The sequence below is a fragment of the Miscanthus floridulus genome, chromosome 1, assembly GCF_019320115.1.
Source record: "Miscanthus floridulus cultivar M001 chromosome 1, ASM1932011v1, whole genome shotgun sequence".
In the NCBI taxonomy this organism is placed as follows: Eukaryota; Viridiplantae; Streptophyta; class Magnoliopsida; order Poales; family Poaceae; genus Miscanthus; species Miscanthus floridulus.
This window is the reverse complement of record NC_089580.1, coordinates 77,300,869-77,327,089: the sequence shown is the minus strand read 5'-3', so window position 1 is coordinate 77,327,089 and position 26,221 is coordinate 77,300,869. Positions and strand designations below refer to the sequence as shown.

Here is a 26,221-nt window from a genome sequence, read left to right as displayed (position 1 = left end):
ATAATCTTTAATCAATTCTAACCATCTTCTTTGTCGCATGTTCAAATCCGATTGAGTAAAGATATACTTTAAACTCTTATGGTCTGTATAAATATGGCACGTATTACCAAGCAAGTAATGCTGTCAAATCTTTAGAGCATGAACAACTGCTGCTAACTCTAGATCATGAGTGGGATAGTGCTCTTCATGTTGCTTAAGTTGTCTGGAAGCATAGGCAATGACTCGGCCTTCTTGCATCAATACACATCCAATACCAATACCAGAAGCATCACAATAAACGTCAAATGACTTCTCAATATCTGGTTGTGCTAATACTGGTGCAGTGGTTAACAGTCTCTTCAAAGTCTAGAAAGCTTCTTCACATTCGGATGACCAGACAAACTTGGCTTGGTTCTTCAACAACACAGTGATGGACTTGGATACTCTAGAGAAATCTAGAATAAAACGACGGTAATACCCCGCCATTCCTAGAAAACTCCAAACCTAATGAACAATGGTTGGTGGTTTCCAATCAAGCACATCCTTAACTTTGCTTGGATCAATAGCAACTCCTTCAGCTGATAAGACATGTCCAAGAAACTGTACTTCCTTAAGCCAGAAGTCACACTTACTGAATTTGGCATATAGTTGATGTTCTCTTAAGCAGGTCACGACAATTCTGAGATGTTCTGCATGTTCCTTCTTGTTCTTGGAATAAACTAGGATGTCGTTAATAAACACCACCACAAAATTGTCTAGCTCAGGCATGAACACTGAATTCATCAGATACATGAAATGAGCTGGGGTATTTGTCAAACTAAAAGACATTACCAAGTATTCATATAATCCATATCTCATGGTAAATGCCATTTTGGGAATATCTTTAGGCTTAATCTTGATTTAGTGATAGCCTGACCTTAAATCAATCTTGGAGAAAACTTTGGCTTCGGCCAGTTGATCGAAAAGCAAGTCTATCCGAGGTAAGGGATACTTATTCTTAATGGTCACTTCATTCAACGGACGATAGTCAACACATAACCTCAGGGTCTCATCTTTCTTTTTCACAAAAATTGCAGGGCATCCCCAAGGTGATGAACTAGGTTGAATAAATCCTTTCTCAATCAACTCTTGCAACTGAGTCTTCAACTCGGCTAAATCCTTGGGAGGCATCCTATAAGCTCTCCGAGAGATAAGAGCTATTCTAGGCTTTAACTCTATGTTAAACTGAACATCCCTATCTAGTGGTAGACCGGGTAAATCCTCAGGAAAAACATTAGGGAATTCACAAACTACCGGGATATCTCTAATCTCCTTGACAAAAGTTGCACAAACTCTTTCCACTGATCTCCTTAAGGTTGGAAGTTGGATAAGAAGCTGAGAACTACTATCAGGCAAACTCACCCTTAATGTCCTATGCAAAGCATCTATAACAGCCTTATGCTGATACATCCAATTCATTCCCAAGATCACATCTATATCTTGATCCTTGAGAATAATCATGGTAGTGGGAAAAATATGCCCACCTAGGTTTATGGGTACCTGGTATACCATTTCCTTAGTACACAGACGTCCCCCGGGCGACTGTATAAAGAAACTTTCCTTTGTTTCCCCAATTGGAATTGCATGCTTTACGACAAAGGTTCTATTGATAAATGAATGAGATGCACCAGAATCAAAAAGCATAACAGCAGGGTGATCGGCGATAGGAAACATACCCATCATCACTGGCTCCCCTTTCGAAATTTCTCCAGCTTGGATATAGAACACCCGTCTTGTCTTCCTTTCATATTTGCCCTTCTAAGCATTCTGATTGTGGTTCTTGTTCTGTGCTTGACCCTGTTGTTGATTGATAGGGGCCTTTTGATAATTTTGATTAGCCTGCTTGGGATACGGACATTCCCTAGAGAAATGACCGGTCCTTCCATAATTGTAACATGGATAATTGTGTCCCTAGGACGTTGGAGCATTGCCACCAGGAGCATTTGTCTGTTGGGAATTCGGGTAGGTTATAGCAGGATGGACATTTGACTGTTGCCCGGCTTAGAACTACGGTGGATGATAAGGAGGACGATAATGGTTGACTGGATGATAGATTATCTTTTGCCTCTTTTGATTTCCACCAAAAGATCCAGACGGCACACTCTTCTTTTTCTTGATCTCCTTATGCTGCCAATACTTTTTCTCAGAAGCAATTGTAATATTCACTGCCTCATGATAAGTAACATTGGCACATGCAGTCATCATTGTCTGTAATTTGGTATTCAGTCCCCTCATGAATCATTTCTTTTTCTTGGCATCTGTATTGACATGTTCAGATGCATACTATGACAGGTGATTGAATCTACCCACATATTGCATAACCGTTTGATCCCCTTGCTTCAAAGCAAGGAACTCATCCAGCTTCATGGTCATCACTCCTTCTAGAATATAATGAGCTCTAAAGGCAGTACGGAACTCAGCCCAAGTTATTGGAATGCCAGCTGGTTGCATAGCCACTAGATTTGCCCACCAGGCACCTGCTGCACCTCTAAGTTGTTGGGCAGCAAACACAGGCTTTTGCATCTCCATGCATGGAATAAGATCAAATTTCTGCTCCATGGTCCGAAGCCAATCATTAACCTCCAATGGTTCATCTGCCTTAGTGAACACTGGAGGTCTTGTATCTGTAAAATCAACATACGTAGCCTCCTGCCTGTTATGATTGCGACCACAGTTTCCTTGCACCATATTCTGATTATGCACCATATTCTGATTACTCTGAGCTATCTCTCGAAGCAATCGAGCATTTTCTACGGTCACATGGACCAGTGCTACTATAGCATCAGCCAAAGTTGGCGGAACTGGTGGTGGATCAAGAACACCACCCTCTTCATGCGAAGAGCCAGGAATATCCGAAGCACGAGTACGAGGCATCTGTTCATAACAAACCAAACTTTACTCACAAGCTTTTATTGAGATATAAAAGAGCTCACTGCAAACACATTACATTGGGTTTACTTATTTAAGCACAAGCCCGCACCTAAACAAGACTACTTAACTAGACCCCCTATTTTACAACTCTACTCTTCTCCTCAACCACATCAAACCTCATGATTGGTATCCATTCCGAAAACATTTCCGCCTTCATTATCACTTTCATCAACCATCACTAATTCTTCAGGATCTTCTTCTTCTTCTTCTTCAAGTTCATCATCATCAGCAATGATGACACTAGGGTCCATTGCATCAGCTTGAGGTTCATGATTTGGATCTAGGAGGTTGCTCAGCCTATGGACTTCTTCATGCAAAGTAGTATTATGTTCTTCTAAATCTTCTACATAAAATTCTAGTTCATGCGCTCTAGCTCTAGCTACATATTCCCTATGCCAAGCCTCATTTCTCCCTTCCACCATACGAACTAACATACGCTCGCAGTTCTTATGAGCGGTGGTGCTACACTTCAATTGATCTTTTAACTTGCCCACCCAGATGGCATCCAAGGCTCTATCCCTAGTAGCCTGTGCTAACTCCATTGAAAGCCTCTATATCTCTGCCTAGGGATCAGGCCTAGAGCTGCTACTGCTAGCACTGTCATTTCTAGGGGCAAGCTGGTGACGAGGAACTCCTTTAGGTCCAACAGACTTACGGAGTGTTACCTTGGTGCAAGCCATACTGTAGGAAGCAAGATTAATCCAATTAAGACCATCAGATCAAAATCTAAAGAGCAGCCAGGATGGATTACATAGCTCAACCCAAACTCACTACCCAACCTAGACTCAGGGTGAAGGAAGTAACAAGTGAATTAATCATGACGCATGAATCATTCTTACGAACAAACATCAAAGCTTATAGGGTACATAACCACAATTATTTTTATATAGGGCATAATAAGATTACTACTCCACCACACAAAGCCTTTTTAATCAATTAAGGAATGGTGAGAATGAAATAAGATAAGCCAGAAGCAATTTGGACCAAATTAACAAGTTATATCTATTTGTCCCAAATCATTTTGAAGTTTTTGTAAAACAATACAATAAAGACTTTGTAACGATCACTCTGATACCATTCTGTGGTAGAACCTCCTAAGTTATAGGACCCACATGCACTTGTCACTATCCAACGACCTTTGACAACTATGCATATGTTCCTGGTAACTTAAGAAGTCTGTCGGGTGTCCTCGGGGAACCCCAAATCATCCACGATTTCCGAGCAGGATCACATTACAGAGTCATTGCAATATTACAACATTTATTCAAATATATACATCAGAGTAAATTAGCGGAACTCTTACAATAACTTAATTTACAAACCAGTTGTTTCAAACCTTACAAACTAAGTTCGATAATTATTACAAACCATAGTAGTAGTGGAGTGGCATAATTAACATAAACATAACACACAAAATAAGCATCCTGCCCAAGGATCACACATTCACTTATCATCATCGACAGGAACAACAGTCATGCAGCAAGGTCCAAAACAGACCTGCTCATGAGGCTCACCTACAACAAGGGTCAACGAACCCTGAGTACAAAAGTACTCAACAAGACTTAACCGAAATAAAAATTGAGAAGACTCAGGAATGCAGGCTCAGGGATTCAAGGTTTGGCTTTAGCAATAATCAAAGTTCTTTTGTGTAAAAGCTCTTTAACAAAATTTTAGTCTTTCAACATTTAAACTTCATAAGAACCATATATGAATCTGCCATGATCTGTAATGAGATCATGAACTTCATATCAAACTCTTTCTCAAGTCCAGCACATGTTTCAGTTATTAACTACGATGATGAACAGTGAGTTGAGTCTCTATAACCGTGGAGCAATGATGATTCAAACCGATTAAACCCAGCTGGGGATTCCAGACCACACGACATATGCATGTCCCCGACTTACATATATCAACCTACCCTCAGATCTTCTAAAACAAGAACGGGTCCGCACCACCTGAGAATACAGTACTCCACCAATCCGGCCCATTGCCATGTGGGTACACGCTATTCCTGCCATCCCTCCACTCCCAGTGCACGAGTAGCCATTCTCGTAATAGAATAGTCGAGTTAAGGCTTACCGGAGTATGTGGTTAGTACTACAAAGTCTCATCTCATGCAATTCAACAACGGACGGACCTTAATTGACGCAGGCGGAAAGAAGCCGCTCACAAGGCCTCCATGTCTTGTGGCTCTCATACACTAAGTCCGCCCGGTCTAGATTTATTACTTCCATGCTCATTTCTCATGATAACATAAGTAACCAAAGATCCATTTAAAATTCTTAGGTGACAGGTAATCACCCGACTAAGCATGACTAAGCATATCTAGACATTTACGAATAAAATAGGTAATCAAGGTAGATATGGAAAAACAAGGTTGGTAATGCACTAATTAGGTTCCCACTTAACTCCTAATCACTTAATGCAGTATATAAAAGCAAAAGCGATAAAATTTGTAAAACACAAGGTAGGGTTAAATGCATCCGGGGCTTGCCTTCGTTGACGGAAAAGTTAGGTTCCTACGACGTTCCACAAGTATCCGATCCGACCTCAACAGACGGATTAACCTCCTCCGCAACTTGATTAACTACCATGTGTTCACCTTCGTTCACTACACATAGTAACAATGCCATGTTTAACATGATGCGGAATACGAAACATGATGCTTGATGATGAATGTAAAATTAACAATTTGAATACAACTTTCCTTCACGGTGCAGTTGCAAGTCAAACTAACTAAATCTTTTTCATAACACATACATCAATTGCCAAGGATCATTATCAACTAATGACCCAAGGTCATCACTCAAATCCAAAATTTCAAACAAAACCTAAATCATTAAAGGTTACTATTTGCTTTTATGAATTAATTATTTAATTTCAAAATTATGAAATAAATCAACTTCTTCTAATTGAGATCAAAATTTTTGTAAAGATTCATCACATGATAACTAAGTGGCAAAACAATTTTCATAATTTTTGGATAATTAATTAAGCCTAGAAAAATCATGAAAACTCATTTATTAATTAATTGAGCAATTTTTATCACATTCAAAAACTACTGAAAATCAACATTTCATATTTTTCCTAAATAATATACATCACAGAGAAGTTACACAAAAATTTTCATAATTTTTGGAGCTCTAAATAAATCTATACAAAAATAACAAAAACATACACTATTCATTCTTCTCTGAAAATTGAAAAACTCATGAGTCACTAACATCGGGTCCCACCTGTCATCCCTAACCTCCTGCGTTTGACCACGGCGACGACGCGTTGACCGGCGATAACTCACCGCCGGTGAGACTAACGGCGACGGCGAAGACACCCACACGATCACCAAGACTAGGCGCACCTACTGATGTATCTACTTGCACTGATTACGACTCCATACCACCTCAACGCCGGCCATGGCGGACACAGCCAAGTGGCTGCACTATGCCGGTGAAACAAGGCCGGTAAAGATCAAACAAAAGGCACAGGAAGGTTCAGCAGCTCACCACGAACACGTCGGAGCAAAGAGCGAGACCAGAGAAACAACGGTGACGTGGGTCGACGTTCACAGCGGCCACGACGGAGCAATCCAACTATGAAATCCATAGATATGCTCTCCCATTTCCACTCAGGAACGTCAAGAGGCTTTAGCAATCCTACAGGCCTTTGATGTTCAGCATTGACTCTATTATAGGTGTCACACTATGTCACATGTCCTGCAATGTCTGTCTTCCTGCCTTTCCACCAAAAGTGTTTCTTCAAGTCTTGATACATCTTTGAACCTCCAGGGTGAATACAGTACTTGGAATCATGAGCTTCTGATAGAATTTCCTCTCGTAGTTCTAGGTCAAATGGAACACAGACTCTGTTCTTGAACCAGATGGTTCTTTGTTCATCTTCCTAGTGGTTGGTCTTGTAGCCTAGTTACATCAGACCACAGAGATATTCGATCTCTTCACAACTTTTCTGAGCTTGACGGATGCAATCTGTGAGATCATACTGTATGTGGAGCTCATTCAACAAGTCATGCGGTAGTATCTCAAGTTGGAAATCATCAATCTCTTCCTTGAGCTCAAGTGGTACGGATTCAGTGATCAAAGTGTGACAGTAACTCTTGCGACTGAGAGCATCTGCGACTACATTAGCTTTTCCCAGATGATAGTGAATTTCTAGGTCATAGTCCTTGATCAACTCTAGCCATCGATGTTGCCTCATATTCAAATCTTCTTGAGTGAAAAAGTACTTCAAGCTCTTATGATCAGTGTAGATATCACACTTGTTGCCTATCAAGTAGTGTCTCTAGATCTTTAAGGCATGCACAACTGCTGCTAACTCAAGATCATGGGTTGGATAACGGTTCTCATGTTCTTTCAACTGTCGAGACGCATATGCTATCACTCTTCCATCTTGCATCAATACACAACCAAGTCCTTGGTGGGATGCATCACAATAGACCATGAAATTTTTACTAATATCAGGCAATGCTAGCATAGGAGTGGTGGTAAGCTTCTGTTTCAATTCCTAGAAGCTTTGCTCGCACTTGGGCGTCCATTCAAACTCCTTAGTCTTCTTTAGAAAGTTGGTCATTGGACGGGCTATCTTGGAGAAGTTCTCAATGAATCAGCGATAATATCCCACCAATCCCAAGAAACTTCTAACTTCTATCACATTACGGGGTTGATCCCACTCTTTCACAGCTTCAATCTTGGCCGGGTCAACTATGACACCTTCAGCTGATAGTACATGGCCTAAGAAGGCAACTTTCTGTAGCCAAAATTTGCATTTACTGAACTTTGCGTAGAGCTGATGTTCGGCTAGTTTCTCAAGCACAGTTCTTAGATGATGTTTGTGTTCTTCAACGATGGGTGAATAGATAAGGATGTCATCAATGAATACCACCACGAACTTATCTAGTTCATTCATGAAAACCTTATTCATCATGTCCATGAAGTATGCAGGAGCATTCATGAGTCCAAAGGACACCATGGTAAACTCAAACTACCCATACCTAGTCACAAAAGCTGTCTTCGAGATGTCACTCTCTTGAATCTTCATCTGATGATAGCCAGATCTGAGATCAATCTTGGAAAAATACTTGGCACCTCTAAGCTGGTCAAGCAGATCATTAATCCTTGGCAGAGGGTACTTGTTCTTGATGGTAACTGCGTTCAAGTTCCGGTAATCAATGCACATTCTCATTGAGCCATCCTTCTTCTTAACAAACAGAACAGGGGATCCCCAGGGTGAAGCACTGGGTCTGATATATCCCTTCGAGATAAGCTCATCAAGCTGTTTCTTGAGCTCGATCAGTTCATCAACTGACATGCGATAGGGTCTCTTAGCAATGGGTCCTGTTCCAGGCAAAAGATCAATGATGAACTCTACATCACGGTCTGGTGGCATACCCGGTAATTCTTTAGGGAATACATCGGGATAGTCTTTGACCATAGGCACATCATGAACTGTCTTCTCCTCTTTTTGTGATTCTGAACTGGTTTTAAGGGCGCATAGGATGGAAGTGGACTTTCTGGACTGGGGTTCACATCTAATAACTTGGCCTGATAGGTGGGTCACTTGGACGTATCTAGGTGAACATGATATAATACCTCGGTGAATGGTTAGTCAATCCATGCCTAAGATGACATCTAGGTTTGTGGAAGGTAACATGGTTAGGTTGGCTTTAAAGGTAAGACCCTCAATGGTAAGACTCACTCCCTTATAGATGTGGGTGCATTTTAGGTCTCCTAAAGGTGAACTGGTGATGATAGGCTTTTCACGTGGGGTTACAGGCAGGTCATGTTCTCGTGCAAACTTGGATGATATGTAAGAACAAGTTGCTCTAGAGTCAAATAGAACGGATGTAGTATTGTCATTAACTAAAAATATACCGTACACCATGTCAGGGGCAGCCTGTGCTTCCTCAGCGTCCAGATGGTTGAGACGTCCACGGGTAGCAGATCCCTTGAGCTGAGACTTCTGAGCAGCTAAGTTCTATGGGCACTCAACGGCTTTGTGACCTGGTTGGCCACAAGCGAAGCAGGTGAAAGGCATACCGCCTGTAGGGGTTGGCGCGGGTGCCTTCCAGTTTCCAGTGCTTGGTGTGGAGCGGTTCTGTGCTAGGCGTTCATTCACAGAGCGGGAATGGTTGAAATGGTCCTAATTGTTGTGGTCCTGAGCATAACGATCCCAGGTGTAATGATCCTGAGCAGGGCAAGAGTATTTGGTGGTGTAGCCTCCACTACCCCTACTCGATCTAGGGTTGTCATCCCTGTTGTGGCGAGAGCATTTCCTGGGTGGTGCGTCTCTGTGGAACCTCTTGTGATCACGGCCATGGAGGGACTCCTCAGGCTTACGCTTCCTCTCCCTGTACTCTTCTCCAGCTTTAGCATGGTCCTTCTCAATCTGGATGCAGCGATCCACTAGAGCACGCAATATGTTACTCTCAATACCGCCAAACTTCAGCTTGATGTGCGGGTTAAGTCCCTTGTGGTAATAGTACAGCTTTTCCTTCTCAGAGTTCACAACATAGGAAGGTGCATAGCGAAGAAGATTGGTGAAACGAGTAGTGTACTCAGTCACCCTATCCTTTCCCATCTTGATGTTGCGGAACTCCTCAGCTTTGGCCTCCAAGATACCCTTGGGAATGTGATACTCAGTGAATGCTTTGGCGAACTCATCCCACGAGATGTTGGCAGGGTCCTCATGGGAATCACTAAAACTGTCCCACCAGGCGCGTGCTACACCTATAAGCTGGTGTGTGGCAGCTCCAACACACTCATCGTCGATGAAAGTAGTGAGGTCAAGCTTCTTCTCCATCTCCTTGAGCCAGTCATCGGCTACAAGTAGGTCAGGGTCGGTGCCATCATATGTAGGTGGCCTTAGCTTCAGAAATCCTTCCAGCTTCCTTTGGAAGTCATTCTGCTGACCTCCCTGGCGATAGTTTGCTCCATTAACAAGGGCTGCAAGAAGTTGGGTCTGTTGTGCCATCACTTCTACCAGATTCGGTGGTGGTGGTGGTGGAAGGTTCTCCTTAGGCGGCGGGGTATTCTCCAGGTTGAAGGGTATCCCTCCACGTCCACGGCCACAGCCACGGCCATGGTTGTTGCCACCATGCCCCCCATTTGGTTCGACTGGTTCAGGGGTGGGCGCACGTCCATGGTTCATTAGGCGATCAGATCGGCGGTTCAGCATCTGCAACATGGATCATAGGAATTTTAGTGTTTGTGCCATAAGCGCTTATAATTCAGTATGATTACATGATTTTGACGATTTAAAGAAAAACATTTATACTATCCAACACTCATTACAAAGAAGCAATAAGATCCATAAGATGCAATAATATCCAAAACATTCATTACATGGGTTTTATTACATAGCATCATCTCCAGTAGCTACACTTGAAGACTCGCGAGAATCGTACTACGCATAGTGTCTCATATTACATCTCATAAGGGGTACATCATGGGGTACAGCTTATGGAAGCTACTGACATGACTCATGACCACGCAGGGTCATTCTACTCTAACTCGTACACCGCAGCTGGGATACGACTGTTCTCGATCTCGATCTCCTCGTCAGACTTGTGAAGTCGGGACATGTACTTCAAGGCCTCGGTGAGCTCCTCAGTAGGCTTGGCTCCAAGTAGGGTAGGGCAGGCATCTAGGTTGAGGCGAGTCGGGGCTAACTCAAACTCCTCTATCCTAGGCTTCATCTTGCTACGAATCTCCTTGGGTAGCTGATCCCACATACCCTTCATCTCCCTGAGGCGCTTCCTGTTAGACTTCTGCCAAGCCTGCCATGTCCTCTCACACTTGTCCTATAGGTACTCGTTCTGCCTGAGCACCTCGATTAGGTGACCCTGGTTGCGAACGGCCTTCTTCCTGAACTCCTCTAAATCCTGAGTCATGGTCTTGTTCTGAGATTGGATTTTCAGCATATCAATCCCCATGGACCTTTCTCTGTCTCCTCTGTGGTTGAACTCGGCCTTCTTGTCATCCAACTCTCTCTGCAACTCCAAGACCTTGCTGTCGAGGTAGCGGTTCCTGTTGCCTAGGTCGGCAGCTTTGTCCTGTAAGTCTACGACCTTGGTTCTGTGGACTTCTTCACAATGGTTGAGCTCGTCCTGTAGCTTGGCAACTGCCTCAAGTAGACTAGCTCGCTCCTGTGCTCCCTGCGAGTCTCGCTCCTGGTACTCCCATAGAAGGACCTAGTCCTGACGTCTCCTCTGCTCCAGCTAGGTCACGTACCTATCCTACTCCAGTAGGTGGATAGCCGAGATGCGAAGGCATTTATCGTCCTCGGCAAAGATAACTCTGCCGGCTGCGAAACTCTGCTCACTAGGGGTAAGGCTGAGGTCGAGGGCCTAGGGAAGTAGACGGAACTCTATCGTCTTCAGGCGATTGTGATGGACAAAATGAGAAAGCAACAAGGTAATAAGCACCACGGCATCGAAACGGAGCTGTAGGTACACAAAGCAAGGGCAACGGCTCACCGGAGAGCGCTGGCCACAGAGATGCGCTTGCGGCGGTGAGGTTGCCGGCCGTGAGGAAGAAAGGTGGCTAGCGACGATTCCCGGTGAAATTAGACAACCATAGTTGGATGGCTAGGCGCGCAAGGAGTAGGCGAAGCTATTGAGCGCTTTGCTGCGACGACGAGGGCTCGCCGGAGTTGAGCAAGGGCGACGGGAAAAGCAGAGCAATGAAAGGAAGGTCGGCGACGGCGTCTGAGCTTTATAGAGCGGCCAAGGGACCAAGGAGACGACATGCAGTGGCCTTCTCACGCCAACGCGAAGCTAAGAGTGGCCACAGGCGCGTCTGGAACCGAGCAGAAGGTCGCCGGTGGTGGGGCGGTGGTTGTGACACTATTCACTATAATTACAGAATTGCTATTCGTTTCAAAATCCAAATTACTACCAAATTTGTATAACAACTCAAAAATCTCCAAAAATAAAAGTTGCTCAAAATTTAAAGTTCTACAACTTTGCTTTTATAACCACCCCCTAATTCGGTCTACATTTTGAAATGAACTTTTGAATTCAAATAGGGGACATTTAACGAATTTCGCCTTTTCAAATTACTTCAAATTTTTCATAACAACTTTCAAAACTCCAAAAACAAACTTTGTATAACTTGACAAGCTCTACACTTTTGCTTTTAGGCTCAACCCCAAAATGTGCTTAGATTTTGAAATGGGTTTTTAGGGTAGTATTTAAATACTGAAAATCAGGGTTTTCTTGAAAATTCAAATTCAAACCAAATTTCAAACTTGATTCAAACAATACAATTCAACACATACCACATAAAGGTAAACTTGTTTTATTGTATATATATCAAAATTTTCACTAAATGCCAAATGCTTTGCAATGCATATGATGACATGACAGGTTTTAGTGTTTAAATACCCGAGGTGTTACAGCACGGCGCCGGCCTCTTGGGCCAGGGAAGGCCGCACGGCGTCCAAGGACGCCAGGGCGGCCAGCGCGGCCACGGCACGCTCACTGAGGTCCCCACCCCAGCCAGCGGCGGAGTCGAGCAGCATCGCCACCACGGAGACGGCCGCGGCCGCGAAGGGTGCCGGTAGCTCGGGCGCGGTGCTCTCCAGCTCCTCCAGCGCGGCAACTAGAGCTAGAGGTCCTTATCTGTCTCTACTTGATTAAATAACCATGAAATCTTCTTTACAAGACCAGGTCTAGCATCCTGCCTTCATCCTCCCACTAGACATGGGTCCTTATCTGTCTCTACTTCTAATCTCCCTTGCAAGAAGCACTTAACTAGCCTAAGGAAATAACTTGAGGTGGAAGAGATAGCTATCTTCGCCAGCCTCTATCCTTATTTATAGGGCTATTACATAATTCTAAGAGTGCCCCTAGGTTTAGTCTTGAACCACTTAGCCACAGGAGTGAAATGATCCAAATTGGTTTCCATACATCGGATGGCCATGAGCCTTTCATGAAGTCACTTCGCCTCGACGGAAGATCATGACACCACAAGCCGCCCTGAGATCCTCCATCGGGTTTTGAGGCCCAAACCCGGCAAACCTACCGCCTGCGGTTTTGAGGCCTAAAACGCCAAACCCACTTGGAGTCACGTAGCCGCTACACCTTCTCCATCATGTTGACATGTGTCCCACTCATCCTTGAATGGATGATCATCAAGTGCTCGCACACCCGCCTTGACTTGGTCTAGTTGCCATCTTAACTTTGGTCAACACCGTCTCCATCACCATCCTTGCATGTACAATTGCTTGTGAACATGTCCAAGTGCTAGCCGTCCACGGTCCATCGTTGGGCCCTCGGTCCCTCAGTTTAAGCCTTCAGGTCCACCCTTCACCGCTCCTGGCTCATCGCGCACGGAGTCCTCACCCTTCTCCATTGCTGTCAACCATCTCACGCTCAACACCTACATATCACAAAGCCAATAGACATGTTGCACACATAATTCACTCGCTCTATGGTTAGTCTCACACACACTTAACCAAAGTACCCGTCACCTCATTAAGAGTCACTCATCACTCACACATGGACACATATCAACCATGTGTTCGCAAAAAGGCATGCATGGAAGGTGTTTCAAAGGCAAGCACATATATGTGTGAGGTTGAGCAATATAATTCATAATAATTTACAATTTGGGACAAGTTTTAAGCCTTCGATACCTTGTATTTCAGAACGGAGGGAGTACTCTCCATTCTCTATAGAAAGTTTCTGAAATTTGTCACATAGATCCATTAGTTTTTATTTTGCTTGCATGTCATTTTTATTTTTTTCTGATTTTGCTTGCGACATCTCCTGTGACTAGTTTATCTAGATTTCTATTACTCCCTCTGTTCCAAATTATAAGTCGCTTTGACTTTTTTGTTAATTTGGAACAGAGGGAGTATTTATTATCTATTCCACATAGAAATTTTCTCAAGTTTATTAGATAGATGCATTAGTTTTATTTATTCTCCTTGCATGACGGTTTTATTTTTTTTGTTTCTGATTTTGCTTGCTATAAACCTCTTGATGGCCCTCGGTTCTATGATTTGGTAAGTAGTACAAATACTTGCATATGTGCCGGCTGTAGTGAAGATTAATTATATTCTCCTCCAAGATAAGGGTTAGCTATTCCAGTTGAGTTTAGAAGTATGTACCTTCCATGTTATGTCCATGTTAACCGGTAATGTTTTCAAACGGTGATACGAGCTATGCGTGTGTTCACTAAGCTTTTCACATTATATCCATGTTAACCAGTAATGTCTTCAAACGGTGATGCGAGCATAGTTATGAAGTATATCACCAGTGGGGCTTCCGATTTTCTGATAAAGCCTGTGAGAATTGAAGTGCTGAAGAACATATGGCAGCATGTGTTCCGGAAGCAGCTGATGATCGGGGAGAACTGCAACAATGATCAACACGTCGATCAGGTTTCATATCCACCAACCATAGCTCCTGCTTCTACATGTGCCACAAGAATCACGGGAATAATCACTGAAGCCACCACGGCGACACTGGAGAGCGCGACAAGAGAGACGACTAACGGGACGGTCACAGATATACAGGATCTCAGGAAGTCAAGGCTCAGCTGGACCATACAGCTGCACCGCCAATTCATTGCAGCTGTGAATTCCCTGGGGGAAAGTGAGTAGTGATAGATCAACCACATTTCCTTATTAGCCTTTTAAGCATGTTCATATATTAACATAGTGTACGTATTTTATTTGTGTTAATTATGTATATATTGGTTATACACTTGGTTTACAGAGGCAGTTCCAAAGAAGATACTGGAGACAATGAAAGTTAAACATTTGACAAGAGAACAAGTTACAAGCCACCTCCAGGTAATTAATTAGTATATATATTCTGATATATATGTTCTTGTACAAGGCAAAGGTGCATGCCACACGAATATGTCTCCTAGGTTAAACATTGGACAGGAGAACAAGTTGCATGCATGATAGATATCTCCATCATTAAAAATCCATGATGTTAATGTTAACGCAAACTAGTATATAAAAGTACAATTATTTTGCATGTGCTAACCTAGCTAGCTCAAATAAAATTCGTTCTAGAACTGCATATGGATCATTTCATTTTGTAATACTCCTGTAATATAATTGTGTTGTTTATGGATATACTGGTGAACCATAAAAATTTTACTTCAAAAAACTGATGCAGAAATACAGGCTTCACCTAAGAAAATTGAATCAAACATTGCACAAGGATGACACGCCTTCACCATCAAGCCATCCCAATGAATCAAACATTCTCAGAACCGAATTCAACAGTTCTTTGAATTCAACGTATTTTGATCAAGATGGATGCTTGGGGATCACAGACTACTCTTTGCCCAAGGATGACATCTCAAGTGGCTCAGACTGTATGCTTGGGAGAACGAAACAACTACGACTCACCTCAAGGTTTCCAGGATTTCAGATGGGATTCAGAGAAACAGGGATCTGAAACGACGTATTTATGGAATTTCGAGGCGGATGAGTGATTCTATCACTATAAACATGCATCATACCACGAAACATAACTAGGTAATAATGTGCTCTTATATGCCATGTCCTGAATAATGACAGCCTATGTGTAGAGTATTATTACATCCTGTACTGAAACTCATTTGTATATGTGTTGCCTACTTGAGAGTAACATAAATACTGGAGCGAACAAGAACTACTTTACTACTATATAGACCTACTTAATTTGGTATTTCAAATAATTATACTATCGAATAGTATAATATGTAATTATATGCACTTATAATTCCTTAAAGGAAACAACTAAGATATGTATGATTATTGTTTCTAACTTTTCTATAAGCCTGTAATTGATATTATTGTTTCAGTTGTTTTACTTTTTATTTTGTTCCTTTTGTATGAGCTTGGCTGCTTGGTTTTATATGTGAGGGCAGTAAATTCTGTATCCACAAGAAAAAATATGGACCAATTCCTCTCTTTAGATTGGCACCAAATAGTTTCCATGCTAGGCTGACCGGTACATGAGCGTATCATGGCAGTAGTCAACAAGCAAGGCAAACTACGAATACATGACTACAAACATACTAGAGAAGTAGAGAACAGAACACTACTCCCTGTTGGTTTTGTTAATTCCTGACGGGTTTTAAAATACCGATGGGAACCAAGAATAACTCCTATCGATCGTACAAAGCCGGCAGGAAATAGCCGGATATATAACTCTTGCCGGTTTCTTATAACCTAACGAAAACCAATATGCTGTGAGGAGTAAGAATGCAGTTCCCGACAGTTAGGAAAAACTGTCAAGAACTTTGTTTCCTATCGACCTGAAAACCGATGAAATTCAGGTTCTAGCCTTCTCAAGGCGTGAGTGTGAAAAATCAAGCAAAGTCACATGCTCGCTCGATGAGCGCAAGGTATGCTAAAACTCTACCAGTGCCGGCCCTAGGGGGGGTGCGGGAGGTGCGATGGCCGGGGGCCTAGGCAGGACCGCGGGATTAATGCAGAAGTCAGGCAGCCAGCAGGCCAGCAGCACCGCACGCCCGCACAGCCCATCAGCGCGGGATTAATGCAGAAGCCAGGCAGCCAGCAGGCCAGCAGCGCCGCGCCGCACAGGCACAGCCCGTTGCCCGTCTTGTCTTTCTTTTCAGCAATCAGGACTGAGCCGAGCCGCCACCAACGCCGCACTGCCGCAGCCCCGCACCCTGCACAGCGTGAGCGATCGGCCGATCGCTACTTCGTACAGGAGACACAGCGCCGCAACAAGGCAGCCGAGGGCCCGAGGCAGGGCTCGACGAGGACGACGAGTCGACGACATCTGAAGATTTATCTTGGTTATTGCCTTATGTTCTTTTTGTGATTTGTGAATCTTGGTTCTGAATTAATTCATGTCTAAATTGTCTAGGCCTTAGGGTTTTTTTTCCTTGTTTAAATTTTATCTAGTACTTTGTACTCATATAGTCATGTTTTTCTTATAATTTAGGTCAGGTGTAAGAATTTTAGAATGTTACCTAAGAAACATTTGTCAGGGGCTGCGAAAAGAAAACGGAAAAGACAAGAAGAACAGTTTGTTCAGTCACAACAAGGTGCTTTAGATAAGTTTTTTTCAGCTTCAAGTAGTGTTGTGCATGATGACAACCCTATAGATGCACCTGATAATCAAGAAGAAGAGCAACAACAAGTTAATGATAATTTAAGTGAACAAGTTGATGCTATAGAGAATGAAAATTTACAGCCTTCCTCTCAACCTAAAAATTCAATTGATGATGTGCAATTTTCTATTCATGATGTATTTGATCCCAGAACTTGGGAGAATCTTGATAATAAGGGTAGAGATATTTTGATTGAAAAAGAACCGGTGAGAGAATTGAATCTTGAGTTCCCTGTAGATGCTCACAATAGACATTTTTCATATGCTTACTACTCCAGAAAGTTAAGCAATGGTGAGGTGGTTGATAGAAAATGGTTGGTTTACTCTAAATATGTGGACAAAGTTTTTTATTTTTGCTGCAAATTGTTCAAATCAGATCAGAACAAAAGTTTGGTAGCACACGATGGATTGAGGGACCGGAAACATCTTAGTTTAAGACTCAAGGAACATGAGAATAGTGTTGAGCATATAAGAAACATGAATACTTGGAATGAACTTAGGTTGAGGTTGAGCAAAAATAAAACAATTGATGATGATTTGCAACGAGAAATTGCAAAGGAGAGAGAGCGTTGGAGACATGTTTTAGTAAGAATTGTTTCTGCTGTCAAGTTTCTTACTAAACATAATTTGGCTTTCCGAGGGCAAAATGAGAAACTTTATCAAGCTAACAATGGTAACTTTTTGGGCACAGTTGAAATGATGGGTGAATTTGATCCTGTGATGCAAGACCATATTAGGCGGATTCAAAATAGTGAGATTCATCATCATTACCTTGGGCATAAAATTCAGAATGAGATGATTTCTCTTCTTGCAGATTGTGTAAAACAAACTATATTAAAGATCATTAGGGATAACTATTTTTCTGTGATTTTAGATTGTACTCCAGATGTGAGTCATGAAGAACAAATGACTCCAATTATTAGGTGTGTGAATATATCGAGAAATGTTCCAAGGGTAGAGGAGTTCTTCCTAGAGTTTTTGAAGGTTGATGACACATCAGGATTGGGTCTTTTTAATGAATTAAAGAGTGCATTGGCCTCTCTTGGTTTGAATATTGATGATGTGAGGGGTCAAGGGTATGATAATGGTTCAAATATGAAGGGGAAACACCAAGGTGTTCAGACGCGCTTGCTTGAAATTAATCCAAGAGCACTATATATGTTGTGTGTATGTCATAGTCTGAATCTTACTCTTTGTGATATGGGAAAATCTTGCAGGTAAACTATTATTTCTTTTATATGTTATATATTGTTTTCATATAATATGCCATTATTTGGGATCTTACTATTTGTGATATTTGAAATCTTGTAGGCAAGCTATTTCTTTTTTTGGCATTATCCAACGTATATATACCATGTTTGCAAAATCTACCAAAAGATGGAAGATTTTGGTTGACAATGTCCCATGATTGACAGTTCTAGAAAAGCCGAATAAAAAGTGTTCAAGCTATCAGATTCCAAACTCCTCAAATAAGATCAGCTTTAATAGCGCTAGAGAAGGCTTCAACTGATGACCCAATGGCAGTTAGTGAATGTCAATCTTTGGTGAGTGCACTTGAGAATTTTGAATTTATAGTTGGTTTGGTTATTTGGCACGATATTTTATTCTCTATAAATAAAGTTAGCAACAAGTTGCAATCTAAAATTGTGAGTATAGATGCTACTCTCAAACACATTGAAGGTGTCATATCATATTTTAAGAAGTATAGAGATGAAGGTTTCACTTCTAGTATGAATACAACAAAAAACATTGCATCTGAATTGGATATAGAGCCAATATTTCCTACAAAACGTCAATGAAAGAGAAAAAATATTTTGATAAACAAGATGACCAAGACGAGGAAATACAACAGTCTGCTGTGGACTCCTTTAGAAGAGAGTACTTCCTAGTTATGATTGATTCTGCAATTGCTTCATTGACCAGTAGATTTGAGCAGATGACAGCATTTGATAATGTTTTTGGGTTCTTGTTCAACTCAGAAAATTTGAAATCCTTGGATGAAGCTGATCTTTGGTTGCGCTGCAAGATTTTTGTGGAAAATTTTTCTCATGATAACTCATCCGATGTTGAGATCAATGATTTTTTTTCAGAATTAAAGGTGTTGCAAGTGACTTTGCCAGATTCTTTGATGTCGGCGCCAGAGATTCTGAAGTTTGTTATGGATGCAGATTGCTATCCAAATATTTCAGTTACCTATCGAATTCTTTTAACTGTACCTGTGACTGTAGCTTCGGCCGAAAGAAGTTTCTCAAAATTGAAGTTGTTGAAGAACTATTTGAGATCAACTATGTCACAAGAAAGGTTAAATTGCTTGGCTATGTGCACCATCGATAAGGATATCTTAGACACTATTGATCTCGATACCGTCCTTGATGATTTTGCATCAAGAAATGCCCGAAGAAGTATCTTTTTATAAGAAGCAGTGGATATGATGGAGTTCTATTCTTCTTTAAGGTAATCATATTAGTTCTAGAAGTACAAATATATTGCTCTTTTAGTCTACGTTGTTTCTCGCTCTCGATAATTATTAGACATATTAAATTAAAAATATATTATTGGATTTGCTTTCCCTATACAAATAAAATTATCTTATATATTCTAAAATTTTATGGTCTAGAGGGGCCGTCGCGATGAGTTTGCCAGAGGGCCCTCAAAATCATAGGACCGGCGTTGAACTCTACGCTACCATTTTCTTGGGTCCACATGCAGTAGCCTCTAAAAGTAGCCCCAAACCCTAATTTTTTTGAAGCAGCCCCAAACCCTAATTGGTGCCGCCCCATTGTGCTGGGCATATCCCGCCCCACCGCCACCTCTGGATCCCCGCGCGTATACTCGCGCCTGCTGCCACTTCCCTACCCCATCGGTCCTGTAGCTGCCCCCACTCGGTCGCGCCCGCCCCATCGCGCCTATAGCCATCTCGCCACCTCATTGCACCTGCCCCATCACGCCCGTAGTCACCTCCTTGTACTCGTAGCCGCCCCTGATTAATTGGTCTATATAGTCACAAGATGGTTTTGGCTGAAATGTTATGTCAAATTCAGATCATAGTCAGGGCTTGTTTAGTTGGCGAATTTTTTGGCGAAATGGTACTGTAGCACTTTCGTTGTTATTTGACAATTAGTGTCCAATCATAGTCTAATTAGGCTTAAAAGATTCGTCTCGTGAATTTCGTCTAAACTGTGTAATTAGTTTTATTTTTTATTTATATTTAATGCTTCATGCATGCGTCCAAAGATTCGATGTGACGGAGAATCTTGAAAAATTTTGGAAACTAAACACTACCTCAGTTACAATTAAATAACTGTTAGTACAATCTGAAGGCTAATAAAGAATAGAATGTTGAATAGCATATACACAGTTGGTTCCATATAAGGAACCAAATTTATGCAGAAAAACATTAATTTTCATCGTCTGGTTTGTAACTAGAATGGAATATGCAAATATCATTTCCCCGGTCAATTATTCCTCTAAGGTGTCACTTCGAAGTCTATTGTTATCCTAACTCAACCAGTCAAAACCGACCACCATTCCTTCTCGGGTTTTTGGAACAGACCCTGTCTTCGGTTCCTCCCAACGCGTGCATGGGATCTGCTCTCTACGCTACAGGTGATCGGCAGGTCCCCTCTGGTTTGACTTGTGTGCATCTACGTGTGCACAGGCTACGCACCTCACACTCCGACCACAGGACAAACCAGGTCTATACAAACCTTTCAGGATGACGTGTCGACTAAACTGGTACAACTAAACAGAACGCTAATATGTTCTCACTTAGTTACACCAACACGAGATCCAAGCTTAAATAAGTTTTCTATAAAACAAACAAGCTTACACAGATATACAGTTACGTTATTACAAGCTTGCCTGAAAAGGTCCAAGTTTACAATAACACAACTACATCTTCTTCTACAGCTATAGCCTATACTATTGGCTGGTCGGGTCACGCGGCACCTGCTGCTCGCTGGGCCCGACATCGTGCTTGAGTCCCGAGGACTCTTGTACTGGTCGAGCTGAAGAAGATGGCCCCGTCGATGCCTGGCTGGTCGAGACCACAGGCTTCGCCGGTTGGCTTAAAACTGATGGCGCTTCCAGCTGACTTGTTGATGGCATACCCTGTACAGGTGTTGTTCCGCCTCCACACAGGTTAATGTCACCAATTATTTTTGCCGACAAGTCTAGCTGGGTCATCCAAAGCTCCTCAGCCTTGTTTGGATCTACCTCCTTCAGGTATCTAGCCTCTAGGTGCTTGAGATCGATCAAGGGGTAGTGAGCACGCACCATGCTTAGCACATGTGTGCCTGTGTACTCACCCGCCTCCTTCACAAACTCCTAGAACCATACCCATGCCTTTCAGCATCTATCGACCAGTCCGAGCTGTGGCGTCCTTGGCACGTCCTCTGTAAGCGCTGGATCGATAAGGTTGAGGACCGGCAAAATGCCCGTTGCCACTTCCTGGCACAGGTTTTTTCCATGTGTCCCAATCCTTGGTGATCTCTTGGCACTGCGCCTTCCAGCCATCACGATCTTTTATCACGGCCTCCAGATGCTTCTTGGCATTAACTTTCACAACTGCAAACCGCACAAGCTATTACAACGTCATACCACGACAAGATAAGGTGGGCAACAAAAGTGAGCAAAGGGGTTTGGAAAACTTACTTTTTAGTTCCTCTTTCATCTTTGTCGTGTGGTCTCGGAACTGCGACTGGTCGTGCGCCAGTTTTCTGTTGTCCTCCTTCAGGCGATCACACTCTACGACTGCACGACTTTTCTCCTCTCGGAGATGGACCACTTCGGCTTCTAAGCCTGCACTACAGCTGTTACTACCAACAACGCAACAACACTTGTTATGCACTCGTTGTGATAAAGTGACTACTTACTTGTTCTTTCCTACTCTTTGTTACTGAGCTGGATGACCAGGTTCTGGTTCTGGGACTCTTGCTCCGTCCTCTCATGATTGGCGGCTTCAAGTTGGTGGCGCAAGCGTTCCACTTCTGCCGTCAGCTCTTTATTGCTTGCAGTGATCCCCTCGATCTGGTTGAAGCACTTCTTACGGTACCTCGCGGTCTTCATTAAGTCCTGTGTGCAAAAAGATAATTAAGAAAGTTTGACTAGACAGCAAAATCAGGAGGTGAAGCAAAGCATACCTGGACCTCCGTCACTAGTCGTTTCGCTGCTCGTTCAACTTTCTTGGTCTCTTCGACCTCTGGGATTTCCTCATGAACAACCCACTGGTCGTTCCGCCAACGCGTCACATACACATGTTGTCGCTTGTCCTACGGACGGCCCAAGACCTCCTCTACTTCGTCCTCTTCGGGCTCTTCTTTGGGTATCGGTGCTGGTCCGGAGTTAGCAGCTTCTGCGATCACTATGGCCTTTCCACGGGCTACAGCATCGACAAACGTGCTCTGTGCTCTCACCTCTGACCGCTGCTCCTCAGTCTGTTCCGTTATCCTTGGTGCTGAGGTGTTGCCTTCAGCAGGGTTAGTGCTCGGAGCACTTGTGCTTGGCTCGTCTCTTCCCTCGACCATCTGCTCGGGGACCATTGTCTGACCGCTTGTTTGCTGAAGCCTCAACGGATCTTCTGCCATGGGTTCCTTGATGACCGGCTGCTGGGCAGTCTCCTCTGCAATGGCTAGCGGAGCCATGCTGCTACCGGCTAGTTGGTCTGAATTTTCAATGGACGCCGAACTAGTACATCCGAGATAAGTTCAGAAGGCAACCACAACCAATACAAATTGCAAGCTTACATCAAAGTTACAAATACTTACATGTTGGAAGCGCGGAATGATGTGGCAAAGGCACGTCTCTTCGGCCGTGCTCGTTCCACGTGCTGTGTGGGTGACACCTGGTCTCCCTCTACATCCAGCACCGACGCTGGGGCTTGGTGCTCGACCCCTCCACTGCTTGTCCTCCGCGCTGCAGTGGTTGGCGATGTGGGTCCCATCGGCACGGAGGAGCCACCTTGCTCTATCAACTCTAGTTGCCTCCTCCTCTTTCGAGGGACGAGTCGAAAGATGTCTGCATCCTCTGTGTCATCGTCCGACAAAGTCAAGATCGCCTGACGACGCTTGCTGGCCGTTGGCCGCTTACCAGCAGCTTTGGCCGCTGCCTCCTCTCCAACTCCGAGCACGGCCCAGTCGACGTCCTCGCCCCCGATGCTGGTCTGGGTGGTCGGGTCAGCAACTTGCGGCCAATCTACACCAAGGGGTGGCGACACAAACACTGTCGCTCTATCCCTACCATTAATCTGGGAAACAAATAGCAGATCACACATCAAGTTTCTACTACAATATGAGACTACGGGTACAAGGCAAGATGAGATACCTTTGGGGGAGGTCGGGCGAGCTTGAAAGCATGCTTGATGTCGCTCAATCTAACATAATTTGGATCAGCTAAATTAAATTGCTCTCCAATTCTAGCTCTGACTTCGATCTTGTCAAGCGCCTCCTGCCTCGTCCTCATTGGGTCTGCGCTACCTTGGTACTCGTAGCCAGGATGTACCCTCCTCTGGCAGGGCTGGATCCTTCGGCTGATAAAGTTCCTGACTATGCTAGGACCATCCAGTTTCTTCCACGGGATCATCCCAAGTATTTCTGGAATCTGTTCCAAGCGCTCGGGCTCTCCGACTAGCTGGTCCTCTTCTCCGGAATGAACCCCACGTCGCACAGTGTGATCATGTTCGGCTCTTCGTGGATGTAGAACCACTTCTTGTACCAGTCGTCAAGCGACGTGTTCCATGGCAGTGTAGGTACTGGGCCTTCATCCTGTCACAGAGGTTGAGGTACACAACTCCGGCTATCTTCGAACCACCGCTTCCTTTCTTCCGCAGACAGAAAAGATGGTGAAAGAAGTCGAAATGGGGCTGGAAGCTGCCATATGCTTCGCAAAGATGAATGAAGGTGGAGACAAGGAGAATCGAGTTGGGATGCAGATTGCAAATCCCAATCTCGCAGTACAGACAGAGGCCCTGAAGGAAAGGGTGCACTGGAATCCCAAAACCCCTCTTAAAGAAGTCTTCGAAAACCACGATCTCACCTAGTTGTGGATCGGGGTACCCCTCGCCCTCTGGCGCACGCCATCCTGCGAGTTCTTTATTGTGGAGTACTCCCATGGTGACGAGGTCTTCAATGGTTTGCTCGTTGCTTCTCGATTTCCACCATTCCTTCGCCATGACTCCTGCTTTCTTCTGGGCGTCACTTTTCGCCATGAATCCGGCCTTGCTGATGAACGAGGAAACGATGGAGGATTGATTGATGGTGATTTTGGAGGTATTAGGGTTGGCAAGAGGAAGAAGAAGGCTACGGCGGCGAATGGTAATGGGTTCAGTAGAATGTAACTTACCAATTCTATACTGTATTTAACCAAGAGTTCTATCGTTTCGTCTGCCCAAGATTCTTGGGAGTCGTGCGCACGCGCCGCAGACGATTGTTCTCACAACCTCGAGATCTATGCCAATATATGCGCCACTTCGTTATCAGTGTATGCGCCTCTTCGTTACCAGTGTGAGAGGGTCCACGCTGACTCACCTACTTACAGGTGCCACGTAACTGTTTGCTTGAAAGGACAAGAAGACAGTATGACGTGCTATACCCGTCTACTTTTTTGACCAAACGTGTCAGATTGGATTTGACAGAGCAAGTAAATAAATAAATACACAAAATAATAGTCCAAGTGGCATTTGTTTTTTCACCGCACCTACCATGCTCGAGGACTGTCTAGACCACTACCGTGCTCGGGGACTGTCTAGACCACTACCGTGCTCGGAGACTGTTCCGACTACTGCCGTGCTCGGGGACTGTTCCGACCACTACCGTGCTCGAGGACTTTTCTGACCACTATCGTGCTCGGGAACTGTTCCGACCACTACTCGGAGACCGCTCTCCTCGGCTACATGTGATTTGTACTCACATATAGTTGAGAAGCATTTATTTAGACCTTGCTACAAGGCTTATACTTCGCCTTCCAGCAAGCTCGGGGACTACATCGGTATGATGCACCTGCCGGTGCATCTCGTATTGCTTGTACGATGACTGGATTCTTAACTTCAGTGGAAATTCTTTTTAGATCCTGGCACCACGTGCCTACGTCACCTACTACCAGGCTCGAGGACTATGTAGGCACACTTCACCTTGCGGTGAATGTGTTTATTTTATCGACCCCTACGTTCAGACTGTTCGCCAGAACTACTATTGTCCAAGGGTCACTTACATTTCTTTTCAGAAATACAAGTGGGCACACTTGATAAGGAAAGAAATCTTTTTTCTTTTTTCTTTAGAGCACCATGCATTCTTCGGACAACCGGAATCTTCGGCTATAATCGTGGTCCACTGCTCTCTGTTCTGACCAGAATTCGGGCACATTCAATTGGTCAATATTTCAACCAGTTGGAGATGACATTACGACGGATCGCGTTAGTTGAAGGAGATCGAACGGCGTGTCGCAGCATAATACATGGTGCTCGGGGACTAGCTGTGGGGGTATTAACCCCTATACCCTTACGGCTAGGCTTGGGCCGGCCCGGATCAGGAAGTCTGGCCCACTAGAAGACGACGCGCGGCCCGGCCAATCTGTTCGGAATCCCGTGCAAGGAATCAAGGCAGATTTGGAGGTCAAACGAGATCCTGGTCGGTTAGAATAGGAATCCTTATCCGGCCACCTATGGCAATTGTAACTGGCTAGGATTAGTTTCCAGATCTGTAACCCTACCTCCCAGACTATATAAGGCGGGCAGGGGACCCCTCTAAAAACATCTCTCATTGACATACAACAATACAATCAAACGCAGGACGTAGGTATTACGCCTTTACGGCGGCCGAACCTGGATAAAATCTTGTGTCTGTCTTGTGTCACCATCTTGTTTGTAGCTTGCGCATCTGTCTGCCGATAATCTACTACCTTGGGCATACCCCTAGGTATCGTCGACACGGAGATAGAGAGAGCATTGATGCCAAAGACATTTCTGCACTCCAACTCGGCTGCTATAAAGGAAGGTGGCGAGGAGGTTTCTCTTCAATATGGTAAAGCCAAAATATCACATATAGATCCAAGGGATAGGTTTGGGTGTGAGTAGGGGTTGAACACACTTAGGTTATTGCAGGTAATTGAAAGAACCATGAGGGTTTTTTATGGTGTCAAAAATGGAAGGCGAGGAGTTACATATTTTTTTGTTCT

General features: G+C 43.7%; 1 protein-coding gene across 1 annotated transcript; it reads left to right on the top strand.

Annotated features, from left to right (window-relative positions):
- The first annotated feature begins 16,840 nt into the window (after positions 1 to 16,840).
- Positions 16,841 to 18,274, top strand: LOC136459057 (uncharacterized). Its single transcript, XM_066458960.1, has one exon. The coding sequence runs from the start codon at positions 16,907 to 16,909 to the stop codon at positions 18,272 to 18,274; it is 1,368 nt and encodes a 455-aa protein (XP_066315057.1). The 5' UTR covers positions 16,841 to 16,906.
- Positions 18,275 to 26,221: the final 7,947 nt, after the last annotated feature.

Excerpts from the sequence above, each read along its gene's own strand:
- LOC136459057 (XM_066458960.1), top strand. The coding sequence starts at position 16,907 with ATGTTACCTAAGAAACATTTGTCAGGGGCTGCGAAAAGAAAACGGAAA.